Here is a 25,713-nt window from a genome sequence, read left to right on the forward strand (position 1 = left end):
ATATTATTACGTCTAGCGTGAGGATGTAGTTATGGCGTGTAATGAAATAGTAGCGTAAGTGTAAGAGCGTAGTGTGTAGTGTACTGTATAGTGTCCAAGATTTCAGACTTAAGACATAGAACCTCTACATCAATCAGATGTTTTGTAGGTAAGTGTGTGTTTACATGTGTGTTTGTGGGTGTGTGTCTATGTTTTGCATTCCTGAATGAATGTCACTGATTAAAGTAATAGCACCCAGGCTTTCTCTTTCTCTCTCCCTGACTCTCTCCTCTGTCTTACACACATTTTTTTGTCTCTGCATTGCAGTTCCTCACGCAGGTTATTCCCCACTCCACCCCCCCTCCTGCGCACACACACACACACACACACAGTAACCACCCGGAGAGAGAGAGAATTCGACTTACATTAGTCTGAAAAGGCGAGACTGACAGCTCAGGGTTGTTCTTATTTCCGATATGAATAATCAGGAAGCTGTAACATGGCTGGAGTGTGTGTGTGTGTGTGTGTGTGTGTGTGTGGTCGGTGGGTGCAAGTTTGAAGTGTTGCCTTTGTATAATGAATCAACATCTCAGTTTGTTATCACAAGCAGGACATACTGTATAGGAGGGTTAAATTCAGGTAACATCAGGTTTATTAGATTCATGTGGGTCAGAAGGAGGAAACGTTTAATGAGGACAATAAATCATCAGAAATGAGGAAAAAGAGGTGAGCATCAGTACCAAGAAGTACAAACATGAGTTACCGATAAATGATAAGAAAAGAGACAGCACAGGACCTATCAGCGATTGTTTCCTTAACAGGTAACGCTTTAGTAATGTAAGAAATGTCGAAGGTTTAACAGTCGTAGCTTCAGACGGCTACGAGGTCGCGTCTGTGCTGTCCGTCTATAGTATCGTCTCGATTCATGCACATTCACATTTCATACAAACTTCAATAATTCGATAATTAGATTGTGTAAACGTTATTGCGATAACGTCAAGTGTTAAACGCGCTATACAAATGAAACTGAATGGAATTGAACAATTCGATTGCGATAAAACAAGCTGACAAAAAAAGTCACAATAAGCTGGGACCTGGGGGACGTCTCAGCGCAGCTAGCGGGCGGTCGGTTTAGCCTGTTTGCCTGCTCGCTGGTCTGCGCTCTGGTTTGGCACCGATCAGCTACGTCTGATCCGAGACCGCGCTATCCCAAGTCTCGATACTTGGCGGAGCTTAATTCCCCGCCCCCCATTTAGCAAGGATGGCATGCTAAACCTGTTTACTTGACTTCTCCAGTTCGCTAATGTCCCATGTCTCATGTCCCGTGAGACGTTAAGGACACCCTGTAGGACAGGACGCAAGAATGTGAATCGACACGCATCACCCGTTACTGTAAGTTGGTTCGGTCTTGTGAGGACACGTGGTCCATCAGGTCAAACGTGTCAAACGTCCGCGCTCAAATGACCGGGGACACGCGGGACAGCCATCCCACATGCGCGTACGTGTAGGCGGCAGCCAGCAGGTTATAAATCAGCCTTGAGAGTGTAGCGTGTAGTGAGGGAGACGGGAGGGGTGGGGTAAATCTCATGCAGCTGATTTCTGCACGCACTGCACTTTTCTGTGGTCATTCCTCAAGAGCTCAGGAGTTACACACTCACACACACACACACACACACACACACACACACACACACACAGCTCTTTCCTCATCTTACTGCAATGCATTCTGTCCTGGTGTAGCCCGATAATCAGGGCTGTGTGCTGCAGTGCAGAGTTTACAAACCACACACACACACACACACACACACCACTTTAACCACATTCATCACAGTGTGATTGACTCATTATATGTCATGTTAACATGCTGCAGTGCTGCGCTGGGGCTCCCTTGAAGAAAATACATTGCAGACACACACATACACACACACACCTACAAACACACGCACACATACACACACATACTTACGCACACACTTACGCACATACGTTTAATGCAATGACGCACAATGCACCTACGAGCACAATGGATAAAAAATTGTGAAATATCGATTAGTAAACCCAACAGCAAGTGTGTGTGTGTGTGTGTGTGTGTGTGTGGCATGATTAATGTGCACACAAACAATATCATCAGCAATAAAGACAATCAGCTACACACATCTAATCACACTCAATCCATCGTGTGTGTGTGTGTGTGCTTATGTGTGTGTGTGTGTGTGTGTGCGCTTATGTGTGTGTGTGTTTGTTGTATGTCTTTAATCCAGGTGCTTTAGCTCAGCAAATCTCTACCCACAAGCACGGCTATATTTCTCTCTCTCTCTCTCTTTCTATAGTGCACACACACACATTTATTGTGCAGACAGTGCCGCCATCTTGAGCAAGCAATTCACCTTTTTGACCTCCACTCATTTTTAGTCTCTCACACACACACACACACCGTAATACGTATTTTATCTATGTCTTTTATATATATATATATAATTAATTAATAGATTTTTTTCAATTAAGGACAAAACCAGGACAACCAGCAATAAACTTGAGTCTTAAATACTAATTAGCGAGTCACAGTGTAGCGATTCGGCTAACGTAAGGTGAAAATCTAGTGCTATATGGGTTTTTAAAAAAATTCAAACTCCAAAATCCTGCATCATCCCCTCAATTTATTCACAGTATGATGATTCGCCAAAAGCCGTAGCAAGGTCATGTGAGTAAATTAGCCGGTTAGCTATAGCCGCTATAATAAACTAGCCGGTTAGCTATAGCCGGTTAGCTATAGCTGCTATAGTAAATTAGCCGGTTAGCTATAGCCGCCGCGCTGCATGGACGCAGCTGTGTCCATGCAGCGCGGCGGCTATAGCTAACCGGCTAATTAGCAGCTGATGAGACTGCACTTGACATCTATTATCGCCGGAGTTCCGTATATCAGTGTATACCGTGAAACCTACAGTAAGAGTGAACGCTGTTTGCTTTTCCTCAGACCTGTGTCTGATTCCTCAAGACACTCCACCTGTGTCTGACCTCTCTGACCTCCTCATCACCTCTGTTCGCTTACATACCATTATTATCAGATAAGGATTATAGGATTATATTATCTATCGCCTATCAGTCAAAAGAAATAGAGAGAAGCATTTATTATTATTATTATTATTATTATTATTATTATTAAGAGCACTGGACAGGCCACACCCACAAATCACTCAAATGACTTCTTATTTTTTATTTAAAAAATTCCAGCACAGTATATTTGATGACAATTCGGGTTGATATTTGTCGTTTTCATAGTTCATTATGAAAAATGTCGTCTTACAGAACGATCTCACATGTCAGAGCATTCACAGCTGGAAATTACAACTGCATTCTGCATAACAGCTGCATTACAGTATCTCTCTCTCTCTCTGTCTCTCTCTCTCTCTCTCTCTCTGTCTGTCTCTCTCTCTCTCTCTGTCGCTTTGCAGAGCTTAATAACAGAAGCGATTTGTGTGTCTTCGTGAAGAGGAGATCATCATGTGTTATCAGCGCTGCCTTTGGAATAATACGTGATTTATTTTTTTTTATGGTTCTCCAGTTTAAAACCCATCAACATAAATCCAGCCGAACCCTGGCCCGCGTGAGCCGCTCAGGAACGGAAATAGATGCGTTTTTATGGTGTAGCTAAAACAGTACACGGCTGTTTTGTGGGTATATATATATATATAGCTGAACACGGAGGCAGCGATTTCTCCGTGTGAGCGGTTTTAACGAACGAGGGTGTGAGTTGTGATTTATTGTTGTAAACAGTGTGTGTCAGGTGCGATGAGAAAATATGACTGGTTTCAGACTGTCTCATAGTTATGTAATGAAATGAATCCCAAACATCACACATTTAACATTCTGGGGACAAAAAATAAATTAAAAAATTGGAAGTTAGCATACTAACGGGGTGGCAAAGTGTTGTGACTTTTAATAAATGGAAGATGATTATATCGGTCAAATCACATCACCAATAGAGAATCCCCTCCCTCTCTCTCTCTCTCCCTCTCTCTCTCTCTTTCAGCATTTCTGCAGGTAACATTAGAGTAGGTTTGGGCCAGAAGGCATCTCCACGGTAACAGTAGCCATGGTGTTCACTGAGCTCGGCCTCCTGCACTGTCGTACAGGTCTTCAGAGATACACACGGTGAGAACCATGGGCTCGGTTTCAGCATTTTTTTTCTCGACACGCCCTTGTTGCCTTCCTCCTGACATTCACCTGTTATTTTTTCTTCTTCTTCTTTACCACTGGTGAGGTTCATTAGATGCACTTTGAACCCTGACACACATTTCTGTCTCAAATTCAGTGCTATGACTGAAGCCACGCCTCCTGCCTCGTTCCCTGGGCCTGGCAGTACCGTGGTTCGGGCGGGGGGGGCGTCGCTAATGCAAAGCTAATACTCAACAGCGCTTGATCTAAAAATAATATTGATAATGATGCTCTTCCATACCATACTGAAATCACCATGGCAACAGGTCAGCCTCATATTAAACATCAGACATTTGAGAACACACACACACACACAGACGAAGGTGTCTGAGAAAGACAGAAGGTATTGATATGTTGCAAGACCATTTTACACAACCTGCTGATCGGGGCAGTTCTGCACACACACACACACACACACACACACACACACACACGTTGGAACATGAGAGTCAGTCAGCTGAACGGCCCCCAGTGCGCCTTTTAACTCTTCAGAGCTATAACCTTAATAAAATGGAATGAATTATTGACAGAACTATTAACCGCCAGGTCTGTTCACATCGCTGCTCTTCGGATGCATTAAAAATCAACAGTGCGCTACTGATTTCGCCTTAGCCCACTTACCGATTTCAATTGTATTTGCATCTTTTCTAAAAGCAATGTTCACCCCACCAAATATGCAAAAAAAAAAAAAAAAAAACTGGAAACAGAACTGTGTATGAAATTGTGTAACAAAAGGAAACCTTTCCTACAATGCCGCAGGTGTCTCCTGCCTAGCTAACGTTAGCTAACCAATGATTAAATCAACTTATCGTGATCATGAGTAGCCGCAAAACAAAAACACATCTGTCCTGAGGTTACTATCTACGTATTTGTTACAAAGACTCCCTCTATAAATGCTGGAACGTTTTTTTTTTTTTTTTAGCAGAAATGGACCCAAACGTAAGGACACCAGGTAATATTTTTGTTAAAAATATTTATTGTAAAAGAATGAATATTCAAGCTAATGAGGGATGAGTAGGTGAAGATGGCGATTTCTTGCAGGCAGATGTTGAAGAATAAGATGAACTGTATGAGGCGGGAATGGAGCTTGTACCGTAGTTGTATAGGATTGAGACTCAAAGTACTACGGGACATCCTACATACAGTATTCCCTAAAGGAACAGTGAAAGAGACATCTGTTATTACATCAGCGGGATTTGTTAGCTTCGAACCTTTCTTTTGTGACGAGTTCATGTACTGTATGGTACCAAACACTGCTAATGTGCGATTATGAGCGAAATTACTTTAGACCTCTGTTAACTTTGGAACCAGTACGAACGAAAGTATGATAAAACCGCGCTGAGACTTATCACTGTGTAGTGATCATTGCAGCTAATAAGGATAATCGCGGTGCGGATGCTAATAGCCTGTATGTACCATACCACACCCTTGCCTCGTTACATGGTAAACAAGTGACCAGCTGCATAAGACGCTTGTAGACAATGTTGTTTTACTAACAAGCCAAGTAATCTGATATCTGTTGGACATACAGGCACGGTGGGGTAGAGATTAGCCCTGTCGCCTTGCACTTCCTTGAACTCTTGACCCCGCTAGTGCGAGGCCACAGTGCTAACAGTACGTAGTGCCAAATTTACTTCTAATTACTCAGATTATTAACAACCTACGCAATACATTACAAGGAAATCCTATAATAATTCAGTAATTAGTGTATTAGTGTTTGTCTGCTATTCAGGATGAATGTTAATGACGTTTAATCCATCATTAACTCATTATGATGTCAATCACACCATGATGTTTTCTCCCAGGGCAACAATACAGGTGTACTTCACATCACCCTCAGGGACTTTTTGTCTGTTCAGAGAGAGCATAACAAATCATGTGCGCACAAATGCACACATGCATAAACACACACACACACAAAAAAAAAAAACGCTGGCACGCTTTGAAGCAAGAGGAAGCCTGACAGCGAGTAGTGATTAGCGCTCAGGTCAGTGCTAATAAAAGCTGGCGGCCATTTTGGGAAAGCCTCACATGAGTTGCTGAGTGCAGGTGTGTGTGGGGGGGGGATTTGTTTGGTGTTGGGGGTCTGCCTGGATATTATTGCATCTCAATATATATTTATTTTCCGTCTAAAAATTTTCTTTCAAAAATAAATTTTAAGCTCCTGAGATTAAGGATAGTGTTATTTTTTTCATGTAGCCATGCATCAGTTAGCCGAGTTAATAACAACATCAACAGACGTTCCTCACAAAGAGAGCAGCCATGTCTGTATGTGTATTCACCAAAATTCATTTGGTTTTAAATTCCTTATCACCAGGAAAAAGCTATTTCAACCATCATGACTCGGTCTAGAACATTGTTAAGGCAAAACGTGTGACGTTTATAAGCGTGGAAAAATGACAAGAGGAAGTGATCGAGGCTGTTGATCGAAAAGCCGCCCCGGGGCATCGTACACGGAAATCAGATTCCAATGAAAAACCAAGTGATTTGAAATGCAGACATTAAACAAGATGAAATCTGAAAAGTGAAGATAAAAGAGGAGACATTACTCTGCTATTCAAACTGTTGAGTGAGGAACAGTATTATGTTCAGTCTCATTGTCTGACAGCTGATAATACAATACACAGAGCTTTGCGAAAGTATTCATACCCCTTGAACTTTTCCACCTTTTGTCAGGTTGCAATCATAAACTTAAATGTATTTTATTGGGGTTTTAAGTGATACAACAACATAAAAGTGGTACATCATTGTGATGGGGAAGGAAAATGATAAATGGTTTTCAAATTTGTGCCACGTATTCAACCCCCTCTACTCTGATAACCATCCCCTCTACTCTGATAATAATCTAATTAAAATCCAGTGGAAACCAATTGCCTTCATTCCACCTGGGTGTAATTTAAATTCAGTATAAATACAGCTGTTCAGTGAAGCCCTCAGAGGTTTGTTGGAGAACATTAGTGAACAAACAGCATCATGAAGCCCAAGAAACAAGGAAGTTGTGGAAAAGTTTAAAGCACGGTTAGGTTATAAAAAAATATCCTAAGCGTTGAACGTCTCACTGAGCGCTGTTCAGTCCATTATTTGAAAATTGGAAAGAGTACGGCACGATTGCAAACCAACCAAGACTTGGCCGTTCACCTATACTGACGGGCAGGGCGAGGGGAGCATTAATGAGAGAAGCAGCCAAGAGACTGACCCATGGTAGCAGAGATCCACAGCTCAGGTGGGAGAATCTGTACACAACTTTTAGTTGTAAACTCCACAAATCTGGCCCTTATGACTTTAAGACCATTGTTTAAAGAAAGCCATAAGAGTTTGTGAAAATTTTATTATGATTGGAGAAATAAATATGGCATTTGATGACAATAACTACATATACAGCGTGGATGAAAAGTAACTAGGCATTACAGTAATAAAGTCCTCCAGTGTGCAATGATTTGTCCTGTACAAAAAAGTCACATGGAGTGAGATCTCAACTTCTTGGAGGCCATTAATGAGGTCCCAGCCAACATCCTGGAAAATGCTGGAGGACACACTGGAGGACTTGGGAGGCTTTAGGAGGTTCTCAGCAATTTCTCAAAAAGCTCCCTCCAGAAGATTCCACTCCTGTGCATTCCATCCCTGGCTGTTTGAGGAAACTGGTTAATGTTACCCGTGCCTACAGTACGTTAAAATTTTAAGATGTGCTTTAATTTTCCTATGTAATGAAGTACATGTACAATTTGTTTCAATAAATTTGTATTAGAAATATGCTAGTTACTTTTTACCCACGCTGTATATTTCACATGGTGGACTTCAGAGGAGACACAGCTCAATCAGTTACATTATGTAATTAGAGTGAAGGCACATTAACCAAAACATTGGGATTAATTAAGTAATTCAACAAATCAAATATCCTAAATTTATCATTATAATAGTTTAATAACCTTGATTTTATATCTCATGGCTTTATTAAGCTGGCACAAAGAACAAATTCTGATTCCCAGTGTTGGATCAAGTGCTATCCGCTGCTGAATAATGCGTGCGGTAGCCACTTGTTCAAAAACAGTAATATTTAACTAGAACTAAACTATTTAAAAACAAATTATGTTTTTAACATCTATGCAACTTTGTTGTTCTGGTTTAAAGATAAATTTCCATTTGTAAAGGTGGAACGCTAGATGCTTTCATAATAATTTCAATCAGAACCCGATAATTACATTTAGGTGATTGGGATAATGTGAACGGGATGCCCAGAAAGTTTAAGTCTTTGCATGGTCAAGTTCTCAACATAATTAGCTTTTCCTGCTAACTATGTGCTCTGCACACTGAATGTTACTGGATTGTCACCCAGTATGTGAGTACAATGGAAGTAATTGGGAAAAATTCAAAAACCTTTGTTCTGCGCAAAACTGCATTCTAAACTTCAGCCGAGACTCAAATAAAGCTTCTGCAGTCCCACTGAGATAAGGCAAGTTGGTCTCTTTCAAAGTTACAGTATAACATTAAATTACCAGTGTTACAAATTTAAGTCCTTATACTTACAATAAATAACTTTGCACAGATTAAAGGTTGTGGAATTTGTCCCCAATGAAACAAAGAACAAACATTTATAACGACCAAGACCTATGGTAATGTATTCATGTGCACCTCAATTTAGATTTAAAAGAGACTTACAAAAATGTGAACTATCTCTTTAACATAACTTTAGAACATACGTCGCAGTACTGTACATTGCCAGCTGGAACAGCCCAACCATCTAAATATTGGTCTTGGGGTGTTCCCTTCCTTGATGGATGTTGCAGAGGGAGGAAATACTTTATTCATCTACCAACCGGCCAAATCTGTTGGCTCGATGTACAGTAGGAGAAATGTCTTGACAACATAAACACAAACACACACTCGCATACATCATCAAAATGAAGGGAATTTATTCCTTTTATTTTTTTTTTCCACATATATACTCATTATAGATATTTTCTTTCTTATAATCACTTATTCGTAATATATGTATTATTGCTGCAATACCAGAGCCATATTCAGCACAGGTTCCATAATCCCATATCTGCATGGTGCTATAGTTTTCTGCTCAGCATGCTTTGGAGTACATAAACAGGGTGCAAATAAGAAAGAAAAAAAAGTCTTTTGCATTTTTTTTTTTTTTTTTTTTAGAAAATAGAAACAGCCCAGGACACTGTCTAGCCATTCTAATAATGCATCATTAACATGCCTTGGTATTTTTTTTTCTGCAGAAGGTTATGCAAAGTCTGTTTAAAAAAAAAAATCTTCTTTTATTATGTAATGTACAAGATTCTTTAATAAAGAGCAACAAATAAATACGTAAATAAATAAATAAAGTTCATATTTTCTTACTTTCTTTGATTTTTTTCTTTAAACAATCTTGCAATTCAGCAGCCCATTTGCGGTACTGTATTTTGGGTCAAGGACAGTCTGCTCACACACTATGGAAATCGAAAGGGGTCACAAGTTATTTTTTTTCTGAACATTTGCTTTGTGATCTTACTTATTTTAAACGTTGTTATTGTTGACGTGACAAACTCTACGTTCACATGTTAACTTTCTTTTTAAAAAGAAAACCTAACATCTAAAAGTGACATCTAACCCACCAAATCGAGAGCTATTATAATCCTAAATCGACAGAGTCTCCGATTGCTACACTGCTCAAGCAACTGAACACAACCTTCATGTACCAACCAGCAGGCACACCAGCAAGCTAGCTGGACAATTCCTTAGACCTGAAAGTGTGAATGCATAGTTTTGACAAAAGTTCAAATGGCAGAGATGAGTGACATGGATCGTGTGGGGTTTTACCCATGGTTAGCCCCACCCACAGATAGCGTATACATTGTCTGTTATACTGTATTACAATATAGAATTCCTGTGATTTCACCTGGCTGTAAAATAAACCACCTAGAATAGCTATGTAACATTTATAGCTCTATAGCTCCCTCTTCAACCTGTAAGAGATGGATGGCCGCGGATGGCCATCAAGATAAATATTATATCGTTAAACTTCTGAGCAAAATGCGTGAGAGCAGAAACTGTGCTTGACTTGGACATACAGGACCACCAGTTATACAAAGCAGCATTAAGTAATTGTTCAAATAATGCAGGAACCCATAATGCCAAAATATGTACAGAATTGTTTCTAGGCAGCAGCTCGAGGGCTCTAAGAGAAGTGAACAGAGTAACGAGTGTCTGGTTATTCTTTTTATTCATGGTTACTTTTAGGTAGATGACTAAGGTGGTGGTCCTCTTATTGCCCGGCTGCTGTAAAAGGGGGGAGGGGCTTGTTTTCATCATCAACCTCGTCGTCACCATCATCATCATCATCTTCTCATTCTTTACTTTTACATGTCAATTCTTGCAATTGTTATTTCACACAAAAAGAGACAGACCAAGCTTAAACTTGTCGCGTAAGACTTGAAAATGAATAATCACTGAGCAACTTGGTCTCTCTCCATCTCTGCCTCCCAAAAACAGTTCTTTTTGTTCGACATGGCTCTGTTTGGAAGACACCCACAGGTCTTGGGGAGACAGACATCCGAGTATCAGGATACCGTTCTTGCATGCGTATATGTTTTTGAGTCCCACAAAAGTTTCTCTCTTTAACATTTAGGTCCATGTCCCTTAAATCCCATCCCACTTCCCATAGTCCGACCCTGCGAATGATTACCAAGTCATCTCATGCTATCAGGTTATAATCGTAGGACGCGCCTTCTGCTTTCGTCTGGTCATCCATGCCCATGCCCTTCTAAGCCCCTCCCCTATTCTCCGTCAGACGTACGCCGACTCACTGCTCTGTGTGCGCCCCAGGTTGGGGAGCGAGGACAAGTGCGAGGCATCCTTCTTCCTGAGCTCGCACACCGACTTCCTGCGCTGCTGAGCGCCCCGTACTGCGGCTTTGATCTTCCTCCAGCCCAGGTGGTTGAGCTCGGCCAAGTTTAGCACGACGCAAACGCCGCTAACTGCAAACATAAACACCAGGAAGACAGTTTTCTCAGTGGGCCGTGATACGTAGCACTCGACCTCCTTGACACATGGGTAGCGGTCGCACTCGAACATCGCCGGCACATTGAATCCATAAAGAAAGTACTGGCCAGCAAGGAAGCCAATCTCCAACGCGTTACGGAACACCACCTGGATTACATAGAAGCGTGAGATGCCCTCCTGTCGCCGTGCCTTGACACTCTTTGAGGGCCGAGTAGGCCATGAAGGGATGTTCGGAATGTCCTTAAGCTCTGGAATTTCTTCGTCCTTGGAGTCGTGGACAAGGATGCCGTTGAGGCTGCGCATTTTACGGCTTGGCCCGTGCCCGTGGTCGATATAGGGGCCATGCAGGACGGTGTACTGGCGGTCTTTGTATTTGGCCGACTGGTGCACCGAGTAGGTAATGAAGCACAGGCTCGGGGTGCACACCAGGATGATCTGGAACACCCAGTAGCGTATGTGCGAGATGGGAAAGGCCTTGTCGTAGCATGCCTGGTTGCAGCCGGGCTGCAACGTGTTACATATGAACATAATTTGCTCATCCTCGTACACCTTTTCACCCACTATACCCACGATCAGGATGCGGAAGATCACCACCACTGTTAGCAGGATCCTGCACAGAGAGAGAGAGAGAGAGAGAGAGAGAGTGATGTCAAATTTGCATTCTTGCAGAAATTAAGGTCTCTAAAGCATACAGTCTTATTCCAAAGTTTGGGCACCCCTTGATAAATAACCAATGATTTTGGAGATTTTTTAATTGAAAAGATGTTAACACAGTCTCTCTTAGAAATTTAAAATAATGCACAATATTTTCAGCAAGCATTGATGCATAGTTACTTCATATGCCACGAATTGAACAAAAATAAAAAATAAAAACATTATAATGGCACTGTGCAATAATTTGGGCACCCCAAGAGTTCCAGAGTCTCAGATACTTTTTACAAGGTTTCAGACCTTAATCAGCTCGTTACATGCATGCCAACAGCTGTTATTAGTTAAAGACAATTTCAAAGCTTTACAAGTACTTTGACTCTTCAAACCCTGTGCACACACTTGGGGACACTCAACAACCATGGGTTCCTCTAAGCAGCTGTGTAAGACTCTGAAAATTGAAGTTATTGATGCCCAACAAGCAGGAGAAGAAGAAAAAAAAAATACATATCAGCAATACTCTTGCAAAATGATGCAAGGGGTTTACTCTTGCTCTGCGGATGATGCAAGGGGTTTATATTTTCTGTGATTGTTGTCGTAGACTTTTAAATAAATAATGCATTGTACGACTGTTAACATGGATAATTAGGAATAAACATGGGAATCAAAAACTGACCCAGAGATTTTACAAAAGGAATTCCCCAACAATGTTTGGAGTAAACTGCCTAATCAATTTAATCATACAGCTCTATGGTAAATTGATGCCACCTGAATAAGTTTTAGCGAGAGCTTTCTTACCACATCCTCTTCACATCTGAGTTCATTTGAATTGCATCTAATACATCTTGGAGATTCTTTGCATTTAAAACATTTTTTTATAGCAGGTCAAAAATAGCCAACTAATTTGTTATCACTTTTTGGAGAGGTTGGCTCTAAGGCCTGTAAACTGAAGGATTGGAAGGAGGTGGGAATCAAACAATCAGGCCAAAGTGCTGCCATTCCCAATTATAGCTTATCCTTATTCTCCAACTGCACCGTCTTTACATTACTCACTTTCACCCCTGTACATATGGACCTATACCCTTCATATACCAGATTGTTATTTATTGTAAATAGGCTGCTTAAGCACTTCTGGTTTGTACAATGACAATGAATTTGCATCTAATCTAATCTAAGACTAAGATATCAAGTGTTTCCAGTGCATGTGGATGTAGTGTGAGTTGGGGTAGGTTTAAAAATAATTTTGAAAATAAACATTAGCACATGATCGTACTGCCTGCTTCACGCCTGAAACACTGGCCTCCCAGGAACTCCATTAATGACCCACACATGTGGAACTGTCTTGGAACAAGGTCAGGACTGTACAGGGGAAGAGGCAATAACTCTCAAGCAGGTTCCTGTAAAGTGTAAGTGGTGTTGGTGAATGCGTGTGTATAGTTCACACAGACTGGTGCATCTCTTCCTCAAGTTGGTGATGTCATTTTTTTAAGGATCAGCCATTCCAATGGGCCAGCCGGGATCGTCATACCATCTTTTTTAACTCGTTTGCACCATTCAAATGTCTTACTGTGGTTAAGCGTCTAAACACAGTACTGTGCTTTGAGTCTTCTGTAAATGTCAGTTAGTTTAAAGGTTTTTTTATTTACCGGGGTTGAACGTCCTTCGTACAATATACTGTATGTATACACACACACACACACACACACACAATAATCAATGCTTGAAGTATTGAAGTCGACCAAATGTTTGATGTATGTTGGGGTGCCAATTCAGCACCACAAAGCCACGTAATTACACCATCACACAGCTGCAAATCATAACGTCCACATAACCCTGAACATCCATCAAACCTTCACACAGAACACACCCTGCTGAGCCGTTCTGACTAACACACAGATGTATACATGTGTGCGTGCGTGTGTGTGTTAATACCTCTGTGGATTAACTGGGTCACGCTATATCAAGGCCACTGAAGCTGTGCTCAAGTGTGTGTGTGTGTGTGTGTGTGTGTGTGTGTGTGACATTGCTGCTATGAATGGTGTCGTGGTTGGTGCTACAGCAAGGTTATTATTGTGATGAATGAAGGACACAGCCAGCCAGTTTATTCATCCATGGTGTGTGTGTGTGAGAGATGGGGAAAGAAAGACAGAACTGCAGAATTCGTGAACAAAATGAGTGCACCGTGTGTGTGTGTGTGTGTGTGTTTGCTCCCAAGATCACTCTTTCAGTTCAGATCTATCCAGTTCTTGCTTCTACACACACACACACACACACACACACACACCACATGCATGCACATTCACACACACACATGAATGCATGCACACACACACACACACACACACCACATGCATGCACATTCACACACACACACATGAATGCATGCACACACACACACACACACACACACATCTAATAGTTTCTCAGATAAAATTGTTTTTGTGGCAAGAGGTGGATAGTAATGTGTGAACCTAATTCATTCATTATTATGTGTGTGTGTGTGTGTGTGTGTGTGTGTGTATTCATTATGCTAATACCACCACCAAAACAATTGTCAGCAATATCAAAGTGACATAATTATTATAAACATATTAAAAGACCTTCTTTGAAACAGCTAGTTCTTTACTGCACTTTACTCTTCAGTTTCAGGAACATTCCAGAAAATTCCGAAGCTAATTTTTGACAAACTCTCGTTAGCATTTCTGAAGTGACTGTAACTTCTTGAAGGGGTTTGGCGCTAAGCTATATATAGGGCAGCAGGGTATAGATCACTGATGCTGTGAAAAAAAAAACCCAACAGATTCCTCGCCTTTGCGTGGGTGTAACAGATGCTAAATTAGCAGACTGCAAAGCAAAAACAAGAATGGCAGTTGTGCTAACATTAATCCAGTAACAGATGCTCAATTAGCAAAGTGCTGAGGTGAAAAAAGCAGAAAGGACACCGACAGAGATGTAGAGAAGGCTCTAAGATTAGCACACACCCATTAGACGTTTTACGCGAAATGCTAAATTAGCTATAAAAGAGGGAATTTGAATGGCAGATATCCATCCGCTGACTAGCTCAGGATATAGCGAGGCTAGCAGCGACGTGGCTGTGTGTCAGCCGTGAAGGTCCCTCGAGGGTCTTTAAATTAGCCACAACCTCGCCCCCCTCCAGGCCACCATTACCAAGGCAACATCCTAACGAAACCACTTAGCTAATTTCTCTCCCTCCCTTCATCCAGAGAGACACAGAGAGAGAGAGAGAGGGAGAGAAAGAGAGAGATGATTAATGGAGTACTGGCTCAGTAAAGAAGAAGGTGAGAGAGGGGACAGGGGAAGATGGATGGATAGAGAGAACAAGGGCACGCTGAGGTGAAAGACAGAGCAGAAAAGCAAGAAAAAGTGATGAAGAGCAAGAGGGATGTTAGCATGTCAAGAAGACGATCAAGCGTTGCACAAGTCAAGGAAATGATCGATATAACGAACGATGGATAAAAGGCCGAGAGGGACGAAGAGATTGATTGAAAGACAGGCTGACAGAGGTGTGGTTTCTACACACGTTAGCAAAAAATCAAGGCTAAATCAAGAGCTCAGTCCTAATCAATAATTACAGTGCACTACAAACTGCAACTTAGCATACAAAGTTTCTACGGTTTATGTTTCAAATTAATGGAAAATTCTCTGACACGATCCTCATGCGCACCAGTGATACCGCTAAACATTTATTTTTTTTAATAAAAATGTCCACAGCTAAAACATTACCTGCATAAACGTAGCAGAATTACTAGCTTTATAAACTCATAAAATCTATTACTATTTTAAAGGTAGCTAAACTATACTCACCAAACTATAACTTTTATAAATCTAGTTAATCTATAATAGTTTAATTATTATATTAATCTAGCAAAAGTATACTCATTGTTAAGCTGGCCAAAGTACAATTTTTTGTTTGGCAGTTCATCTATTACTATTTTAAAGCTAGCTAAATTATACTTAGTAATATGCTAGCAAACTTTAATAAATCTAGTTAATATATTAAACTTTTTTTAAATCTAGCTTAACTATATATATTTTTTGTAAAGCTAGCCAATCTATGTATAACTTTTTCTAATGTAGTTAATCTATTACTATTTTAAAGCTAGCTAAATAATATTTACTTTTAATCAAGCCAAACCTTAACTTTTATTATGCTAGTTACTGTTTTAAAGATAGCTAAACTATAACTTTCATGAATTTAGTTCATTCATTATTATTTCGATATAGCTAAGCTATAGTCATTATTAAGCTAATCAAATCCTAATGTTTTCAAAGGTAGTTAATCTATAACTATTTCAAAAACTAGCCATATTTGAAAATGCTAGCTAAGAAATTATACATTGCACAGCTAGCTAGATCATTACCGTTATACAACTAGCTAGTCATTGCCATACAGCTAGCTACCGTATTAGCTTTATAGAACTAGGTACATTTCCATAAAAGGTAAATTTCCATTTCTGTGAGTGTGTGTGTGTGTGTGTGTGAGAGAGAGAGAGAGAGCAAAGACAGATGGAAGAGGATGTATATAGGGATGAAGGAGAGACAGATGGCAATGTGTACCAGAGGAGTGTGAAGAGATAAAGAACGACAGTATGTGTGTGTGTGTGTGTGTGTGTGTGTGTGTGTTCAATTTTAAATTCCTCCTGTATGGTATATAAAACACACACAGGGCCGCTGCAGGACCAACTCTAACACCTGGTACTTATGTATGTATGTGTGTGTGTGTGTGTGTGTGTGTTTGCATGTGTCCATATGTTATGCTTTGGCTTTATGTTGTGTCTTGTACATTTGAGATTTAAACAGTAAAATAGTGGTTTTATATTTATTCACTGGGTATTTTTACATCAGAAGACTACAGAAGGGTAACTAACTAACTGACTACATAACTAACTAACTAACTAACTAACTGTTATATATTGCTGAACATTTCTTTGTTCTTTCTTTGTGCATAGCGGTTTGTAAAAAAAAAAAAAGATATTATATAATTAAATTTTACTCTCACTCACTCACTCATCATATGGACCACTTTAACCTGTATACCGGGCCGCAGCGATCATGGACCCTGTCCCAGGAGACACGAGGCGAGATACACTCTGGATGGTCTGCTAATCCATCATGGAGAGAGCACACACACACACACACACACACGCACACACACACACACACACATACACTACAGGCAAATTAGGAATGACAGTTGGTCTGATCTGCATGTCTTTGCACTGTGGGAGGAAACCGGAAACACCGGGCACACCGTGCCGTGTCCACATGGTGCCGTGTCCCCCAATTTCAGCCACACTAAAATCACTTATTTGACAATTACACTGAATACAGGTACCTTTTTCAATGTTGACCGGAGGTCCTACCACGGTTGTAAAAAAAAAAAAGGAGAATAAATAGTATGATCACCTCTGGCGTCCTAGTTGGACTACAGAGGTTCCTGTACGGATGGATGGATCTGCCTTTTCAGGATAAAACATAGAGAAAATGATATATCATGGAAGAATAAACCTACTATACAGTAGTAAACTCCTCAGTTAGAACAGCAGGCTTTTAGAACATCACCAACTGACCCATTAAAGTGTGTGTGTGTGTGTGTGTGTGTGTGTGTGTGTGTGTGTGTGTGTTAGTATGAAGAGTACATCCCCGCCAAAACGCTCCAAAAAACACATGGGTTCTTCATACACCTCCCACCCCACCCCGTATTCTTACATCTACATTTTTCACATTCTCTCTCACGTTTTCTCTCTCTCTCTCTCGTCTCTCCATCCCTCTTTTTATATATATTTATTAAAAATTATTTCTAACACCTTTCCTTTCACCCCTTTTTCCATTAATTTAATCTCTCTTTTTTTGCTCCTTACCAGAATTTTTATTACTTCTTTTGCTATCCGTCCTTCTCTCACCTCCACTTTCTCTCTCTCTCTCTCTCCACCCATTTATGCGTTGTCACACACACATCGTGTTCTTCATGAACAGTGGAACACGCTAGTATTTTGTCCCCAGAGCACTTGCACGTGTGTGTGTGTGTGTGTGTGTTAGATCTTATTAAACAAATCAAATATGTGCAAAATTATCTTTTTAATGATTTTACTTTTTAATAAAATATAAATACATATCTCTAGTTTGCATTCAATATGAATGTGTCTTTATTGAACTAAACTGAAACACACACTGTCTGGTGGTTTTATCTTTATGAGGACGAGCTATTGATAGAATTATAGTATATAGAATGTTACACTAAACCTAAATCTAATGCTAAACTCAGCCTCGGCAACTGAAATCATACCATCTAACACTTTAACTTTAAAGGAATTTGTTTAAAAAAATTAAAAGAAGGAAAAGGCTTAATGGGGACCTGCTTAACGAATGTCCCCACAATGTGAAACTTTCAGATATTTTTGATCTTTGTATAGTCAGCTGTTCGGCCAATGACGTACTCACATACAGCTAATTAATTAAGCAACTATAAGCCCAACTGTAGCAACTGAAATTAAACTTTTTTAATAAAAAAATATCTTTATATACTTTTTTACGAAAATAGAAAGAAGCACATTGCTTTATGGGGACCTGCTGAATGTTCCTCTAATGTCTAACCTGTCAGTTATTTCTATCTTTGTATAGAAAGTTTGCCCTCAACAAGAAAAACATGCCTACATGACACACACACACACACATTTTCTCTGCCACTCGGTCACACTGTTCTAAGCTCCAAGCTTTTCCCCTAGGTAGGCAGCATTTACACACTACCTGAATAAAACTGTCCTATTTGGACTGACGCTTCTTTGAAGCCTCTGAGGATCTCTAATATTATGTCTGTGTGTGTGTGTGTGTGTGTGTGTGTGTGTGTGTGTGTGTGTTATGACACAGATTATCTGTTCTCCAACTAGATCACTGCCCTCGGAATAAAGTTGCAAGCTTCCTGTGTTTCGCTGCTAGACGTCTGCTCCAGATGTATTAAAAGTCCTAAAGGTTCAACATTAATGACTACACTCTTAAACAGACAAAGAGGTTCTAAATATTTAGATAAATATAATAACTAAATATTTGTTAGCTTCATGCAAAAGTTTTCCTTGGAATTTTTTTACTTGGGATAGTGAGGACCTTTTTGGATTTTCTCAGAAGGTCAAACAGAGACCTGCTAAGTGTCTTACAGTATTAGAGTCACACCCTGCTGGAGGCTTGATGTTGCGGGAGGTAGTTAGATCACTTCCCAACCTACTGTACGTTCTATATCCTCACCTGCGTATGAACGGCTACAACAACGAGCCAAACTCCTCTGTCCCAAAGATGTGGGGAAACCCGAGGTCCCAGCTCTACCCTTAACCCTGGAGACTCCTTCAATCCCCTTACGGAAAACGTTTACCTTACACACTCCTGTATTTCCTGTATTGTAAATAACATTGTTGTAGTGCAACACAACCCTGTGAGTGAGGCGTTGCTACAGAAATTGTTCTATAATTTATTAATTACGTTAATCCGAATGAATTAACAAAAATGAACCCTGTGCGATTATCAGAAATTTATTCTTTTCAACAGAAAACTATTTAACACCTGACAGCCAATCAGGATCCAGAATCCGGTGGTGATGTAAAGTTAGAGTCAATATTTATTTATAACGTGATTGTATTAAATATCTCTTTCTCTTTTCTTTCTTTCTTTGTGTGTGTGGGTGTGTCTGCGTGTGTGTGTGTGTGTATGTTTCGCGGATTCTGAATGACAGACAGACATTTGATGTTACTAAAATTACTTCAACCCGCAGGAAAGGCGGAACTTGAATGTCATGTGCCGCTTCTGAGCTTCTGTGGGAATAAAACGATGCGTCATTTTTTGCCCTCTGTGTGTCTGTGTGTCCTTTTAAGACTTAAAAACCAGTATGTGTGTGTGTGTGTGTGTGAGTGTGTGTGTGTTTTTCTCTGTTTAAATCTGTGTGTGTGTGTGTCTAATTTATACCAAATATGCAAAAAGATTAACACAATGGCAAAATAGCATAGCAATTAGGCGTGTGCTTTTCTGTAAATTACATATTGAATAAAATGCAACACACACACACACACACACACACACACACATAGAAACACACAGGGAACCGTATTGATTACAGTGTTGTGTCAATTCAAAACCACAACACCAAGCAAACATTTAAAGTCTCTCTCTCTCTCTCTCTCTCTCACACACACACACACACACACACACACACACACACACACACACACAGCACTCTATTACACGCACACACAGAAATCTGTTTAAATATGCATCAGATTTTCAATTATCGGAAAGACTTCCTGCAGTCTAGATTGTATATGAATATTAATGAGATTCTGGTGAATATTAATGAGCATGTGCTGAATATTAATGAGCATGTGCTGAATATTAATGAGTATGTACTGAATTCTAATGATTGAGTATTAAGTAATGGATACTAACGCATACATAGCAGATCTATTAATGACACTACTGATAAATTGTCCTGATTTTGGACACTGTTCTGTCAGTGTGCGGACACACACACTCACACATACACTCACACACACACACTCACACACACGCACACACACACACCCATAGTTAAAGAGTAGAAGCTGTTTGTGTCAGTACTAATAAAGCTCAGCACCTGACAATCTATGGTGCTGAAGCAGCATTAGCAGTGTGTGTGTGTGTGAGTGTGAGTGCAGAGGCTGACGAACGTTAGCAAGGCTTTGGTTCATCTGATTCATGGTTTGCCGCTCCGCCTCACTCATTCTAGCCTTGGGTGCTTGATCTCGACTCGAAAACGACAAGTGAGATTTAAACAGAGAAAACCCACACACTCACACACACACACACACACACACAAACACACAAAATACAAGGACTCAAAATACATTCCTGAGCCTAAAAGATAAGAAAAAAAAATGTCTTAATGTTTAGTGCTTAATGCTAAACCGGACACTATAAGCTGGCGGTCCTTGTTAGCAACATTAGCAAGTAGCTGCTAATCGATAGCATCGGCTAATGAGTGTATTTGGCGTACATTCCACAAGCCTTGAAGGAAACTTTTACAAAAATATTCGCAATTTTAAATTTTTTTGACTTATTATTGATTTTTCGCCTAACAAACGTTTACGACAATCAAACACGCGCGAAAAACTCACGTTCGCAACGAACAGCTGAACGAAAGTAGTGGAGCCCTACGACATAAGGAACACGCAGCAGGTGTGAATGTTGAATCTTTAACCGTTTAGACGTCGTTGTTTTTCGGCTCTCTGTTAGCTTCGCCTTATATGGGATTGTGTGGGCGTGGCTAAGTGCGAACCAGCCTGTGTGTGTGGTGGATGTTGTCGAATCGGTGTTCATCGCTTGTCTGTTGCTTCCATGTCATTTAAACGACAGGACGTGCGGAGCTGTGGTGCTGGAATATTCCGCCGCTGCGAGACTGTAGAGCCGCGGGACTCGATTAGTCCTGCGTCATTTTGTTATCGTTGTGTCTCTCCGTCTCGTGCTGTGCGTCTGCAGCATTAATACGGCGACATCACCGCATCATTACCTGCTCATTTTAGTACGCTGCTAAATAGACAATAGCACTGGAGTTAAAAAGCAGACAGATTTAATCACTGTCTCTCTATCTCTCTCTCTCATACACACACACACATAGCCAACATATACACATACAAACACATACATACAACAAAGTGTTTCAAAATTATTGGCACCCTTTATCTGTCCATTGGGAAGTACACTGTCATCTGTCAGTCTACTGTAGCAGTACAAAATCGCAAAGTAGAGTGTGTGTGTGTGTGTGTGTGTAAGGCTTTTTATTAGGGTCCCCTATAGTCTAAAAATCAATCATCCTATTGAACCCAACCTCTCTCTCTCTTTCTCTCTCTCTTGCACATTTTTTTCACTCCTTTCGCTATTGATTCTTTATAATTAACTCAAACCACCTTAAAGTAAGCTGTAGGGCCATGAGGGGTGGAGGCGGCAGGAAAGAAGAGCAAAAACAGAGCTAGAGAGACAGAAAGGGAGAACAATGCATGCATCTTGCATACACACACACACACACACTTTGTGTGTCATCATTTTTTTTGTTGTTGTATAGGTTCAGCATTCGATATGCAAAGCGAAAAGAACAGGCAAGCACCGCCAACCCCCAACACTACTGCATTCATCCATCATCTGTGTCCACACACACACACACACACACACATGCACACATACAGCATTTATATACACTACCAGCACACATACACGCCTATTACTGTATACTTCACTACACCCCAAGGTAAAAACCTACAGTATGGTGACCCATACCATGCACACACACACACACAGGGCAGTTGTCTATGCAGTATATATCTTTGTGAGAATGGTGAGATCACATGACTCAGGTGGGGTTTCCATGGAGAAGTAGGAGGTGAGACTGTAGTTACTGTATGATTGACCAGTGAACCAGTTATCACACGTGAATGAAGGAAGGAGTCTCCAGTGTCAGCGCTTTGTAACAGTCAGAGACAAAACTGAACTTTAATGCTTTACCAGTCCAATTTGACCCCTCCCCCGTTTAAAAAAAAATAATATCAACAACTGTATTTTAGTTTTAGAATGACAACATCTAACGCAATAAAATTAAAAAGTATTTTATTTATTTATTATTTTTATTAACTAAAGTTACGGTGACCCTTTAGGCCTTCCATTCTACCAAAGAGCTATAAATAAAGGAAAGAAATCCAGATTTCACAAAACAGATCATTTTCGTAATGTTGTCATTATAGTGAATAGATCGATATATAATCCTTAATATTTTTGTGTGATTATCTTAACATGTGTGTGTGTGTGTGTGTGTGTGTGTATCCGCGTATGTTCATGATGGGCATCCTGATTATGGAAGCCCAATAAGGTCACTAAAAGTCATAAATTTTAGATTCAGGAATCTCAAGGGAAGTAATAAACGTCATTTAATTAAAAAAAACAGGAACGCTCAGATTTTATAAACTAAAAATATGTTTTTCTTTTAAATAAAAAGCACTTTCATTCTGTAAATCATGTTTGTTCGCTATTTAAATGTCTGATTTAATTATATTTTATTTCATAGTTTAATTTCTAGCTTAATTTGTTTATTGTAAATTCTATATTTAGTTTGTCATGAAAACATATGTGGTGTGATTATACTGTACTTCTCTTTGTAGTTTTTCTATTCTAGGTCAGGGACATGGTTTTGTATGTTGCAAATCGATTATTTTTTTCCATATAAAATTTCCTGATGTAACTAGATTTCTACTTGTATAATGAAACAAAATGTGAGATAACATTACTAATAATAAGCGGACACTTTTCTCACTCTTTTTTAGTAAAAAATTATGAATTTAAGGTTTTGCAAAATACAGTTTTCCAAAAAGATTTTGCGGAAAAAAATGTATTGGTTTTATATTTCTTAGGTCATTATATTGAAACGATATACATGTTTGTTTGTTTGTCTTGGCTTATTGTTTTGTTTTGTGTTGACTTCAGTAAATTACGTTTGAAAAAGAAATTCACAATTCCTTTATCGAGCCTCTGTATGTAATTAATATTAATGAAATCCAAATCAGATGCCTTGTTGGTTTATTAGTTTTATATATCTTGATGTCTTCACGCGAACAGTAATATGTGAGAGGTATGACCTTGTGGGGACCTTTCGCTGGTCCCTATGAGACAAACTGCTTTTGTACACAAAAAACTGCAGGTATAAATTACAACTACTAACAGAGCTAAAAAAAAAAAAAAAAAAAAAATTAATTTTAGGTTAAATAAAGTTAGAGAAAAAGTTAGATTTTGGTTTTCATTTATATTATTTTATCAGAAAATCCTCAGAAAGGTAATAGATGAACATGTGCATATGTGTGTGTGTGTGTGTGTGTGTGTGTGGGCTCACCTCCCGATCATGGTGGAGTGCTGCTGCACCGCAGCCTCCAGCAATCGCTCCAATATCGTCCACTCGCCCATGGTGGCTTTCCGCCCGTCGCTCTCGCCCTTGCTGCTGTGCGCCGCCGTACCGACGGACGTAAGCTGGGGTCACCACCTCTGACCCAGGACCGTCCCCGTTGCCAACGACCCCCTCGTCTTCCCTGGTGCCAGTGTGTGAGTCAGTGTAGATGAGTTAGCGGTGCTTCTGCAGCACTAATGCTGAGGATGCTGGAGTCACTCTCACACACACTCTCACACACACCTCAATTTCTTCTTTATCTCAGATCCTCCTGTCCTCGCATTGTGTCCGTCTGCACATTCGTCTCACACACAGCGGCAACACTGCACCTATCAGACCTCCCCATGCACACACACTCCCATGCTCACACCACATACACACTCGCTCATACACACGGTCACTGCAGTGTCCCTGTCTTCATTAACGGAACTGAGCTGAGACCATGCTGCACTCTGGAATACATATCACACACACACACACACACGCACACAAACGCAAACTGCTGTGATGGAAGCCGCTACGTCCGCTACAGCAAGGACATGAAAGCTCAATCTGTCCCTTCTTCCCCTTCTGCTCAGTCTTTTCCTTCACTTTTACCTCTCCTGTGAAAATGTATGTGTGTGAGAAGGTGTGTGTGGGTGGGGGGGGCCTGATGCTGACACCTTCGTTGTCCTCGTCCTCCTCTCAGCTCCTCCTTTCTCTTTCATCTGCCTGCATGCCGCCTCTCTCTCTCTTTCCTTCTCTGCTGTCACACTCTGCAAGCATGGCTCCCTTAAAGACCACCTCCTTCTCTCTCCCTCTCTCTGTCTCTCACTCGAAATCCCTCTCTCTCTCTCTCTCTCTCTCTCACACACACACACACACTGTATACGTCTCTCTCTGTAGGAATCACTGATGCTGCAGCTGCAGTTGTGCCTTATGCATTAATCTCTCTCTCTCGCTCTCTCTCACACACACATACACACACACACACCAATACACACACACACAGTAATAAAGAACCTTATCATTGATCATGTTTTATCACTCACAGGTCCAATTTATCTCGTCTCTCAGCTCTCTGGATAATACAGAGAATTCTCACCCTCTCTCTCTCTCTCTATATATATATATATAAATATATATTCATTAAACACCCTTTGCTCAGGTGGTCTAAGTGCAAAACTCAAAAATATTGAAAAAATGATTATAATAATTATAATGATATAATTATAATTTTAAAAAAGCACAATCATAATTATTATGAATTTAAAACACATGCTACATTTGTGTAACCCTGTATATATATATATATATATATATATAAATTTATCCTAAATTATAAAGCTAGAGTGAAAAACATAGAATAACGCATTTACGCTAGTCTGTACGTTAGCCTGTTTTCTATAATGCTAGTTTGTGCTATAGCCTGATTACTTAAAATTGCTAATCATCCATTAAAGACAATTATCACCATAAAAGACCTAAATATGTAATTAATTATAATAAATATGCATGCCCTTATGAAATTAAAACACATGCTACATTTGTCTTACCTTGTCCTTCTGTCTACTATAAGGCTAGTTTGTGTATTAAACTTTCAACTATAAATCTAGTTGTTTTTAGGCCCGTTAAACATACTGCTAGTTAAATATTAATCTGTTTACTATAATGCTAGTTCATATATGTACTGTATTACTACATTAATGCTAGCTTTATATATTAATCTGTTCACCTTAAAGCTAGTTCATACTGTTTACTTTAATGCTAGTTTGTACATTAGCCTACTTAGTATAATGCTAGTTTATACTGTATATAAATCTGTTTACTATAATGCTAGTTTGTATATTAATCTGTTTACTATAAATCTAGTTCATATGTTAATCTGTTTACTATAATGCTAGCTCACACGTTACTACAATAATGCTACCTTGTAT

General features: G+C 39.9%; 1 protein-coding gene across 1 annotated transcript; it reads right to left on the reverse strand.

The window, feature by feature from the left end:
• Window positions 1-9,107: 9,107 nt before the first annotated feature.
• On the reverse strand, window positions 9,108-24,503 carry gjd1a (gap junction protein delta 1a). Its single transcript, XM_053485206.1, has 2 exons — window positions 23,747-24,503; window positions 9,108-11,797 (listed from the first exon to the last, which is right to left on the reverse strand). The coding sequence occupies exons 1-2, from the start codon at window positions 23,815-23,817 to the stop codon at window positions 10,972-10,974; spliced, it is 897 nt and encodes a 298-aa protein (XP_053341181.1). The 5' UTR covers window positions 23,818-24,503; the 3' UTR covers window positions 9,108-10,971.
• Between the last annotated feature and the right edge of the window lie 1,210 nt (window positions 24,504-25,713).

Source organism: Clarias gariepinus, chromosome 24 (assembly GCF_024256425.1).
Source record: "Clarias gariepinus isolate MV-2021 ecotype Netherlands chromosome 24, CGAR_prim_01v2, whole genome shotgun sequence".
NCBI classification, from domain to species: Eukaryota; Metazoa; Chordata; class Actinopteri; order Siluriformes; family Clariidae; genus Clarias; species Clarias gariepinus.